Source organism: Anastrepha ludens, chromosome 3 (assembly GCF_028408465.1).
Source record: "Anastrepha ludens isolate Willacy chromosome 3, idAnaLude1.1, whole genome shotgun sequence".
Lineage (NCBI taxonomy): Eukaryota > Metazoa > Arthropoda > Insecta > Diptera > Tephritidae > Anastrepha > Anastrepha ludens.
In genome coordinates, this window is record NC_071499.1 from 30,678,911 (window position 1) to 30,691,010 (window position 12,100).

The following is a 12,100-nucleotide window of genomic DNA, read 5'->3' on the forward strand; positions in this document are numbered from 1 at the left end:
TAAATTTATTTTGTTTTAAAATTCCCATAAAAGGTAACACCACTGGTGCGGCCGCCTTTGTCAAAGTGTATATATTTTGGTGTTTCTTTGGCCGCTGTCGTGTCGTTGTTGGTCGCGCAGTTCGCGTTGTTGTGATTTACCTATCGTGGAAGTAAAAGTGATTTAGTTCTTTTTATTTGTACTCCCCATTTGGTGTTGGCCCAAAAATTATTAAGCTTAAAGTGCATTTACTATTCACCATTATAACACGTTTCTTGTACTAAGTTAAAAGTCAAATATCCAAACACAAGAAGGAAAATGTGTAAGTAAAATTGTGTACTATTAATTAAGCGGTTACATACGTTCAGAATTTTCACAAAATCGATTTTTTTTAAGATTATTATTCTTTATAGTTTTAGGCGTAGTTCTGTGCAAGCCGATTGTAAAAATTCCCCATATATACAAAGTTATGATAGAAAATGTAACTGCCCAACGAGAGTTGTGGCGCACAGGTAGCTGCCCTTCATTTGAGGCAGCTGGCCATTACTTTCGGATCCTTTTAGCCTGTCGGTCTCTTTGTTATTCTAAAGTATGCATAGGGACATCTATAAAACATTATGAGGTTATGTGTGTAGGGTCGGTATGCTAAGGTTTATGGAGATAAAAGTCTAGTGGTTTTTGATCATTCGAAGCGAAGAAGCCTCCTCAGAGGCCAGAATTAATTACATGCATTATGAAATCATATACACATATACATGTAAAGGAAAAAAGAAAGATACAGTAGGAGAGGAAAAAGAAAAATACTAAAAAAAATATGTAACATGAAAATGAAAGTAGCAATGGTCGAAAATGAAAGTAAAATTTCTCTGAATTTTCGTCAACTGAATTATGTTTTACGTCTCTTCCGCTGTATGTTGCGCGGCATTTCCTTTCTTTTTTCTCGCACGTTTTATAAATTTGTAGTGGCTTTGCGCTACGCTGCTTTGCTTAGATGACTTGACAAACAGCGATGACGACTTCGGCAATAAAAACAGCGCAGCGCGGCGGCGGTGGTGGTGTCGGTAACGCATATTGAAGAGCTAATTCCAGCTAGGTGAACGTCGCCAACTGGCTGCTTGCTGCCTGCTGGGCTCTTTGTTCGGCAGCCACACCTCCCGCTTTTAGTGGTATAGCGCATAACTTCGTATCCAACTGGCTAGGGTGCAACCACATTCATGCATTTGCACAACGCTTTCATGTTTTCGAAGCCCTTTGTTTACTCACTTTTGTTTTTATATATTTTTTTTGTTGCTCTAACTGCCACCATTAAATCTATGCGATCTCGGTTATCAACACTCTACTGCCCGACTTCGCAATATTCGTTTATTTGTCTGTTACTGTGCTTTTCTGGTATTGACGTGCAAATTAAAAAACCAGTTTTCGTTTGTAACGGTTGCGCTCAACAGTGATGTACGAGAATACATATATACATATGTTGATACCATCTGAAGCGCTAGCAGTGGTGGAAGCAACAGCTTGATCACATCTGGCGTTGACTTCTCACAATTCCATATACCCGCGCACTTGTGCCCAAGGGTATAATTTATAGTAAAAATATGGCTATTGCTACGCTAATCCTCATTGAGATTAGATGAAAGCCTCGCCTACTGTTTATATGTTAAGACCAAATATTCATACATTCCACTGATTTTACACGTCATAACGCTCTTGGTATATGAGTTTGTTTGTTTCCAAAAATTACCGACCAGATCAAATTAAATTTTGCTAAAATGTGCGCGGGTATTTAAAGTTCGGACCGAGCCGAATGTAGGCTTCCTTACTTGATTGTTTATTTATATATTAGATTTTCTTTCACATTTATGTGGTTCCTAGTGTTCGATTACATTTGTTATTTGCAGTTGAATGCTGTCGAACTCACTAAATTATTGTTAAAATTTTGGCGAACTTATCGATCTGCCTGCAGCATTCGCTCCACAGAAATTATTCGACGCTCCTCTCATGTTCAGCTTTACGCTCGCTTCCTTTCCATTAATTTATTTGTTATTATGACTTTACACTCACTCGTGTTGTTTGTCGGCTGCTAACTTGTTTATCGCTATTTGTATCGGTAATCTTTCTTTTTTACATTTTATGACTTTTTGTTTGATTGTTCAAAACAAGTACAGCAATCTTCGCCAATCTATAATATTTAACTTCTCTCAATTTTTAATTTTTACATTTTATATTAAGAATACTGTTCGATTAACTGGCGTGCAGCTTATGGCAGTCATCGAATCGAATCGTGGGTGATTCTTTACAAAGCAAACTGTAAATCTGGCTAATTATTTTAGTAAAATAAATTTACCAAGTGTGCTTGCCTACTGTAAAATTATCTAATTTATTATTTATTTAAATTGATTTCCTTAATAATGGAAGGTGATGTGTAGTTAGTTTGTTTATATTCTAGAAGAGTTTTGCTACATTTGAGTGTGTGGGATGATAAAATGTCATTGCCAATTGTATGCATGCCTTTGTTGCAAACTGAAAAACAAACACGTAAGCGCAAGATTGTATGTATGTATGCATACGAGTATGTATGGCAGAGCTGTAAATATGTGAAATCATTTGCAGTTCGAGATCACTATTTGTTTTCCATTAAGAATCCGCACATTTTTTATTCGTTTGAAAATGGGGCTTATAATTTTTTTTATCAATGTATGTACATATATGTATTTATATCAATGCATTCAATGCAATAATAAGGAATAAAAAAGTAATCATATAGAGATTTGTAACACTAAATTTAATTTAAAATCTAATACATATACATTTGTACACACATAATTGGATTCCCGAAGCACAAGGATACGAAGTGCTGTTGCATAGACCTGAGGGGATTTGGTCTTGATACTACTAGAACCTGACGTTTTATTGGCAATGGGATAGTACACTATGGATGGACTCACAACTAAGGAGTTAAGGGACTCAAACTGATGCCACACCGCGGAGCTACGCTTAGCAAAGTCCTTACTTTGAAGGTACAATCATAAGAGTTTGAGGCATTCTAACTGATAAAATGCACAGGCTCGGTATATTGCCTAACGACTCTTGGCGCTTCTGCGACCTGTTCCCAGAAATATTTATTCAACGAGAAATGTATATCGTCAGACATGATAATTTTTCGTCAAAAAATTACATTAAAAATGTACAGCTGAACAATTTTTGAACGTTCCTGCGGATCGTATTGTTCCTTGGTATAAATCTTCCAACGCAGATTACATTAATCCAAGAATGATGCATTCTCTACAGGGTGTCATTAGTCAATCTGATAAAATTGCCAAAAGTTATAGGGCTGCCCGATACTCTTCTTTCGTAGCATTTGACGAGTATTTTTATGTGTTTTTGCAGTTTGCATCGGTTTGTAAATTTTATATTTATACAAATGGGTAAAAATTTGAACATTGTTTAAATATACTAGGTTACCGCACAACACTAACCACCTTTTCACAAGCCCCATCAAATCCACTCATTAACACCCCGCGCCCTCTGGACCCAACCTGTCGAAACAGCAAGTTTCCTGGGCCTACCGTTAGATGAGCTAGACGAAGACGACCGGTGAATTCACTACATTGAGAGGGCAAATTTACTGCTACAACAACAACAACTAGGTTAGGTTAGCTTCTTGTGGCAGTCGGCTTAAAGTAGCCAACTCACTTAGACCATGTAGGTCCGTTGTGGTACCACTGTGTAACACGGAAACCTTACTGTTTATTTTTCATGGAACCTGTTAGACTCTCTTATGAAGCATAGGACAGGTTTTATCCCGACACCTATTACAAAGGCAGTGTTCTACTGTTTTTTTTTTCTCTTCTCCGTCTCTACAACTTCTGTAGTACTCATGCTAAAATATTCCTAGTTTGGAAGAGTGTCTACCAAACAGCCAATGACCGGTGACACGAGCCACAAGCCACAACCTTCGAGATGTTCTTTCTTGAGAGGTTATGCAATTCTCCTGATCTCTATCTATTTGCGGTCAAATTAGCCGCATTTTCTGCTTTCCATGACCTATTGGCCTCCTGGATACTATTATTTTTTATACTTAATTTGCAAGTTACCAGTTACCAAAGGCTTCCAATATTGCCTCTGTTTTCAAGCAGCGGCAGATTAGCACCCCTTCTGACTAGCTTCTTTCCTTCAATATATCCATGTCCCGGAACCCATATAAGGCTGACCTTGAAGACGGTGCTAGTATCATTTAGAGCTGTCATACATTCCTGAGCAGCTTTTGATCTTAGTATAACTGCCTCCATTGATTAACCTTAAGAGTACGGAGTCTATTTTATAACATAAAGGACGGAGTGGGGTCACTAAAGTCCCTCACACAAAAATTGTTTTGTTTTGTTGATAAGTTGACATATTAATATTACAAAGACTGTTAGTAAATTGAAAACGATAAGTTTTTAAACAGGATTTAAAATAAAACTCGACTACCTAAAGGGAAAAAGATAGAAAGAAATTATTTACGAAGTTATTAAAGAAAAACTAATCTGGGGGACCTAATGTCCCCCACTCCGTACTCTAAGGGTTAAATATACTAAGTATGTTTAATTCTTTTGCAACCGGAAAATGTTAGACACATATAAATATATCATAATTTAAGTAATTTTCACTAAATACCTATATAAAACATACTAACTCTCCTCTTTGTTGTGTTAAATATAAATCTTGATTCCTTCTAAACAAATTACTTTGTATTTGACTTATGGCAATCAAACAATGGTTGCGTTCCGTCCGTATATTTTTATTATTGCACATAAAATGCAATTCAGATAAGATTATATGCCTCGTTTCTTTTGTGGATAAACTATGTATGTATTTTTTAGCCAACCACATGCAGATATAAGCACACATTTTCATTGCATGGCATTTGTTTTTATCGGTTAAGTTGTACCAGGCCGTAAGTCGGGCTATCATCTACACACTAACGTTCTATAGACACGGCATGAAAGGTGTGGGTGTTGGCGGAGAATAACCGATCACCGATACTTCCCTTCTGGAACTGTGCCGATTTGAGGGCACTAGAATTAGTCGCTTTATAAATATGCCCCATTTTTTACTGCAGAGTATACTACTAAACACCGTGCATACACACATACATACATACATTAAATATTTGCATTCTGCTTATAGCTTATGCAACAATAAAGCGAACGTGTTGGTTTTTCTAATTTTTACTGCAAGCTTTACCAAACAAAGGGAAAATGACTATTAAAAATAAGCTTGAATTTGTTCAAGTACAGTTAGAAAAGCTGTTTGATAGCATCACTAACGCCCCTTGCAGGCACCTAACGCAAACCAACTTGCATGCATGCGCAAATATGGAGAACAATCTCACATGTCTCCATGCAGGAACAATTAAACTTAAATAATTATTAAATTTTGCGCCGCTAGTAAAGTGAGTATACTCACATTACAACATGGCACAGTCACCACGAGCCATGAATGCGCGAATGTTGATGTTGATGCAAAGAACTGCAACTGGATTTACATTGTGCTTTGCAATCATAAAAGCGAAACGACCTTGAAGTTATGAAATTTGAAATTCGTGTCACTCGTTTATGTCTTGAAAGGTTTGTTGACCTACCCCGTATGCTTTTTGTTGCATGCGATATAAAAAACAAAAAAAAGCTCACACGAATGGCAGACAAGACAATATTGACTAAAACATACATACGTGTGTTTGTGTATGTGTTTACTTGCATATGTATGTATGTGCTTTCTTGCAAATATCCATAGCTGTAAATGTTTTACACATTTTCGCTTTTTTTTCCAAATCTTCTTTACTTATCACCCAACAACGCGAAAATTAGACATAATCTTTACCATTTTTGTTTTGTTTCATTTTTATATTCAAAATTATGCATTGCTATTTATGCAAATGTGTTTTCCACCAATTGGTTGGCGGCTGTATGCGTATATCGGGCGTCGGGGGGTGATGACCCATACAGTCACAGTCGCACTACGTTTTACCTCCTCGATTCGACGCCAATATCTGTCCAACCGTTTACCACCCGTTTTTACTTGCAAATATAAACTATTCGGCGCTCGTTTAAATTACTCAACTGCTGCAACTCTATTTCCAGCCAATTACACTACTAGCAATCCAAATGCCATCACGAAACAGAAACTGGATGAATGGCGAAAGAACTTCTACAGCGAACCGAAGAACATTCTTGCACAGAATGTCTGCTCGCGTGTGGACCCATTTGATGTTTGCCTGTCGCGCAAATCGCTTGAACTCACCAATCATGTATTTACTTATAAGGTGAGTTAAATTAGGATAATAAAATTGAAGAAGTTTGTAGTAAAATTATTCCCTTTCTCTTTGATCAACAGGTGGAAAGCGAGGGCAAACCCATTACTAACCAAAAAAGTTCCGGCCGTTGTTGGCTGTTTGCTGCGCTCAACTGCATACGCCTGCCATTTATGAAGCGTTTAAATATCGATGAATTTGAATTTTCTCAGGGCTACCTATTCTATTGGGATAAAATTGAGCGTTGCAATTATTTTCTAAATAATATTGTAAAGACGGCGAAGCGCGATGAGGCGGTGGACGGACGCTTGGTGTCATTTTTATTGAATGTAATAATGCAAATTGAGTTAGAACCAACGAATTGAATTAACTAAAGTTTGTATGTGTTTTCTTTTTTAACTCTCAAGGACCCAACTTCGGATGGCGGCCAATGGGATATGTTAGTTAATTTAATAACCAAACATGGTTTAATGCCAAAGAAATGCTTCCCAGAGACATACAGTTGTGAGGCGAGCATGCGCATGAATGCCATACTGAAAAGCAAGGTAAATTGCGTGGAAACGAAATGAAACAAAAATAGTAAATTAAAACGCATCTTATGTTTCCAACTACTTTCAGCTTCGTGAGTATGCCAAAATATTGCGTGAACTTTTGGGAACTTCACCGCCCGATGAGGTGGTTACACAAAAGATCGATGAAATGATGGCCAGTATTTATAAGATAGTCGGCATCTGCTTGGGCATTCCCTCCGAGCGTTTCACCTGGGAGTATTATGACAAATCCAAAGCTTATAATTCAATTGGGCCCTTAACGCCGTTGGAGTTCTATGAAAATAATGTAAAACCAATATTCAATGTTGAAAATAAGGTAACTTCAATCTCGCTTGTTTGCACTGTTTAGGAATTTGCATTCATTTATTATAATTTATTTGATTCACAGGTATGTTTAGTGAATGATCCACGCCCATCTAGCCTGTACGATCAAACGTACACAGTTGATTGTCTCGGCAATGTGGTGGGTGGTCGCCCAGTGCTTTATAATAATCAACCAGTCGAGAAACTACTGCAGCTGGTCGCTGCAAGTTTGAAAGCCGGTGAGGCCGTTTGGTTCGGTTGTGAAGTCAGTAAACGCTTTGCATCAAAGCAGGGCATTGAAGATTTGCATGTGTAAGTAAAGAAGCTTTACAAAATCACGATTCAACATTAATTTATTGTATATCTTCCACAGACATGACTTTAAGTTGGTATTTGATGTTGATATTCAAACGCCCTTGTCGAAGGCTGAGCGCCTTATTTTCGGTGAATCAGCAATGACACATGCCATGTTATTCACCGCTGTATCTGTTGATGTAAGTCAAATGTGTTTATACTATATTTAAATCGTTATATGTACACAGTAGTAAGCGCACTTCGTTCATATAGAGGCAATATTTCACAGTAAAACGGAATACTTTATGGATATAAACATCTGGTATACATACTGATATATATCAGAATTATTTAAAATTACGAGAGAGAGAGAAAATTGTAGACATGTTAGCTTCAGTTTAGCCAATAACCACAGCCAACTAACTTATAGCAATGAGGTACGGTATACTAGACAGGGCTAGTTTACTGGGCCGGCAGCGCTTGGTTGGGGAAAACACGAGTAATTCCGATAACGTAGAACCGGCAGCGCTTGGTTGGGGAAAACACGAGTAATTCCGATAACGTAGAACCGGCTACCATGGGACAGAGGAAAATAAAGCAAGGAGTTCAGTAGGGTGCTGCCCTTTCATTCTTGCTTTTTAGCTTCTGTATCTCGAAACTCGCCCAGCCACCAGAGGGAGTCTACCTGGTCTCCTACGCCGACGACTTCACGATAATGGCGTCGGGCAATGACATTGATGGCCTGTGCGCCAAGCTAAACGATTACCTCGCCTGCGTTTCCACGACAGTCGGTTCTACGTTACCGAAACGACCCGGATTTATATCCGGCCAAGGACTGTCACTCCAGCAGCATTCCCCGTATGCAAGTATGGGGAATGTTTATGCTGCTAGAACAACAACATTACCTCGCCTGCCTTTCTCGCTTATTCACTGCGAGGAACTTACAAATTTCCCCCACGAAGTCCACGGCGACACTCTTCACCACCTGGACAAAGGAGGTCAAATTGGAACTTATGGTAAAAGTCGACGACACACAAATTCCGACTGCTTACAACCCCAAAATCTTGGGAGTTACCTTCAACAGTTTGCTGTCCTTTTCAGCGCTTACAACCGCTAATGCAACTAAAGTCCAAAATCGCAACAAAGTCCTCAAATCGCTTGCCGGCAGCACTTGGTGCAAAGTCAAAGAAATGTTGCTATCGACATTTAAGGCAATAGGACGACCGGTTTTAAACTATGCTGCGTCTGTCCGGTCGCCTGGAATCAGTGATTCGCAGTGGACAAAGCTACAGACTTGTCAAAATACTGTCATTAGGACTGCGACAGGAAGTCTCCTGATGTCTCCACTCCAACATTTACATGACGAGGCCCATATGCTTCCTGTAAAGAAGCATAATAAACTGCTCAGCAAGCAGTTCCTTTTAGGGTGTTACCGCAGGTCCCATCCATGCAAACACCTGCTTAAGCCTGAGCCGCCTCCCAGGCACGTCAGGAGGCATCTCCTCAATTACGCGGACGAGATCCAGGACAAAACAGACCGACAATTACTGGAGCGGACAGTGTACAGACAGACAATTAACGACATTCATCGCCAGACTCTTATCACCTTCTTAAGCTCCCGACCCCCGAATGCCGTCATCGAAGTCCAAACACCACCCATTGCAGATGGAGAGCTCCAACTTCCCCGGGAGTCCCACGTAACCTTGGCACAATTACGTTCTGGATACTGTAGTAGGTTAAACTTCTACTTATCCAGAGTTGACTCCGACATACTAAACATATATCCGGCATTTGAAGGCACCCCGCACAACACTAACCACTTTTCACATGTCCCATCTAACACCCCCCTCCCTCTGGACCCAACCTGTCGAAACAGCATATTTCCTGGGCCTACCGTTAGATGCGCTAGACGAAGATGACCGGTGATTTACACTACACTGACAGGGCGAAGTTACTGCTACAACAACAACCACCTAACCTAACTTATAGCAATAATTTTGAAAAATGCCTTCAAATGTGATATTTCAATGACTAATAATTTTCAATTACATATTCATTCATAATATTATATTATATATTAATTATATATTATTGTTGTTGTTTTTTTTTTTTAGGAAAATGGTGATGTAACAAAATTGCGCGTTGAAAACTCTTGGGGTGAAGATCGTGGTGAAAAAGGTTATCTGGTTATGACCGCTGAATGGTTCAAGGAATTCGGTTTTGAAGTTGTGATCGACAAATCATATGTGCCGCCTGAAATTCTGCAAGTTTTCGATATGGAACCAATTGTGCTTCCAGCTTGGGACCCAATGGGCACCCTAGCTAAATCTACATAAACCTGATATAAATACGTAATACACTTTTTTACATATACATAAATACATGCATACATAATATATATTAAATAGTTTGTGTACAATCTCCAAACAATGCGAAATAAATAATTACTGTTTAAAAGGAAAAATTTAAACGCAAAAATGTGCCATTTTATACTCGTAGACCAAAAATTTTCGATGGAAATGTTATTTTAGTATTAAAAAAATACTTCCAACTTTCTTTTTTTTAATGCATAAACGAAAAGAAGCCGCATAAAATTACACAGCGAGTGCGGACATTTATAAAAAATAAAGGTATTCTGAATCATCTATAGAAATCAGTGCGCAGGTATGCAGCTGCCAACATTTATTTTGAATATTTGTATTATGAATGCGAAAAAATTGAGAAAAATGTACTTTGCATTTGTATAGCCATGGAGAGCAAACATGAGGGAATTTTTAGTAGTTACGCACATACATAAGTCTTTGTGGAAAAACATTAAGATGCGCGCCACAAATGGGAGGCCAAACACCTATCAAAAGTTTTATTTGTTTTATTTTTTATATAAGGCTTTTTTTGAAGAAAACCCAGATTTATTTTACAAATTTTAGTTTGCAATTTTATTTTCTTTTATTTATTTTTTCTCTTGATTAATCATTTGATATACAAGATGGCGCAAGACTAATTTGTTTTTGAATAACTTTATTTCTAAATAAAAAACAAAATGATTTTGAATGATGGAAATCTTTATTTGGAGCCGTACACGCTCCATTGCCTGTCTGTTTGTATACTGCAGCTCTCTTGTTCACAAGTGGCAAATTAAGGGGTTTTCCAATAATGTGTTATTGGAGAATGGATTGCGCTATCGAGAGATGATTAACGATTTTTTATGGCCAGAATTGGATGGTATTGATCTGGATAACGTTTATGTTAACAAAGGCGGCGCTACGGGCCACACAAGCAACGAAACCATTGATCTTTTACGGGAAAAGTTTCCGGACCGTGTTATCTCTCGAAGAGGTGATCACAATTGGGCACCGAGATCTTGTGATTTAAAAGCTTGTGACTTTTTTCTTTGGGGCCACGTGAAAGAGAAGGTCTACACCAATAGCCCAGGACCGACTCAAGACCTCAAAGATGGAATTTGTGAGGCTATCGGGGGACATAGGGCAGCCACTTTGCAATTCGGTTATGGAAAATTGAATGAAAAGGATATTGTCCTGTAAGCGTGGTCGTGGTGGTCATTGACCTGATGTTATTTTCCACTATTAACGGCATACCTTCCTCTTTATAATGAAATAAATATCCGCTCATTTATATTAAAAAATACCATTTTTCTTTGAATATCAAAATAACACCTCTGTTTGGAAAACCCTATATAGGTCTGTTCATGTATAAGTTATCCGTTAATTTAATTTCCAAGAATTCGATCTCAAAGAGAAAAATATCAAAAAAAAGAAGATGAACGTAAAACTAGTAGGTTGAATCTAAATGGTTGCCCCCGCGATAGGCCCCTAAAAAAACTAATAAGAATTTGCAAGTTTTACGAACAACTGATTAAATTGTTGGGAAAAATCCTAAAAATTAAAAAAAAAATTTCAGTTGAGCTACCTCGTATTAAAAAAAAAAAAAACAAATAAAAAATAAAGAGCTTAGCGTTACAAGATTTTATTTTGTCCACAATTATTTGTTCCATTTCATCATCGCTGTCAGATGAAGAAAATTCCATTCGGAATCGCCTTGTAGTGGCAATCACAGATTTCTCCGGATAAGCTATACAAACTTTAAAGGCGTTTTTCTCAAAATTATGTTTTTTGACCTGGTGATAACTGTAACTTAAAAACCGCTTGGCAGATTTCAATAAATATCATACTGGAATTTACAGGAATTTTCTAAAAAATTTCGCCTTTTTTTCACAATTATTTGCGTTTTTTTCTCGAAAATCTGAAAAATATTTTCTGGGGCCGCCAAATTGTTAATTTGAAAAAAAAACCTTCAATCAGGCATAAGATTACCTATTAATAAAACTAATTTCTCTTATCCGATTGATTTTAGATGAATCTCCAAGTACTTGTGATGATCACCGCAACGGACTTCTGGAGAAACGGGCTCCACACAAACATTTACAATTATAAAATTTTTTTTTTTTTTGAAATTTTGCTAAAGTCAAGTGGAAACATCATGTATTAATGCTATGTTTTTATTTTTGTAAAATAAAGTAATTGACTAGAAAAAAAAATTATTGAAAATTATAATTCTTTCGGGCCTCTGGCTACCCCTAACCCCTTAATATTTTCCTTGCTATATAATGCGAAATTAGTTAATAAACAAGAAGTACAAGCATAACACACAAAAGCCACCTTCA

The 12,100-nt window shown here is 37.6% G+C and overlaps 1 protein-coding gene across 1 annotated transcript; it reads left to right on the forward strand.

Annotated features, from left to right (window-relative positions):
• The first annotated feature begins 68 nt into the window (after positions 1-68).
• Positions 69-9,897, forward strand: LOC128857295 (bleomycin hydrolase). The gene is made up of 8 exons (XM_054092993.1): positions 69-301; positions 6,102-6,283; positions 6,355-6,600; positions 6,679-6,816; positions 6,890-7,138; positions 7,211-7,437; positions 7,499-7,619; positions 9,534-9,897. Exons 1-8 carry the CDS (start codon positions 298-300, stop codon positions 9,753-9,755), a joined length of 1,389 nt encoding a protein of 462 aa, XP_053948968.1. The 5' UTR covers positions 69-297; the 3' UTR covers positions 9,756-9,897.
• The last annotated feature ends 2,203 nt before the right edge of the window (positions 9,898-12,100 follow it).

Excerpts from the sequence above, each read along its gene's own strand:
- LOC128857295 (XM_054092993.1), top strand. Across the intron at positions 6,601-6,678 it reads TGGTGTCATTTTTATTGAAT|GACCCAACTTCGGATGGCGG; the intron begins GTAATAATGCAA and ends TTAACTCTCAAG. Across the intron at positions 7,620-9,533 it reads TCACCGCTGTATCTGTTGAT|GAAAATGGTGATGTAACAAA; the intron begins GTAAGTCAAATG and ends TTTTTTTTTTAG.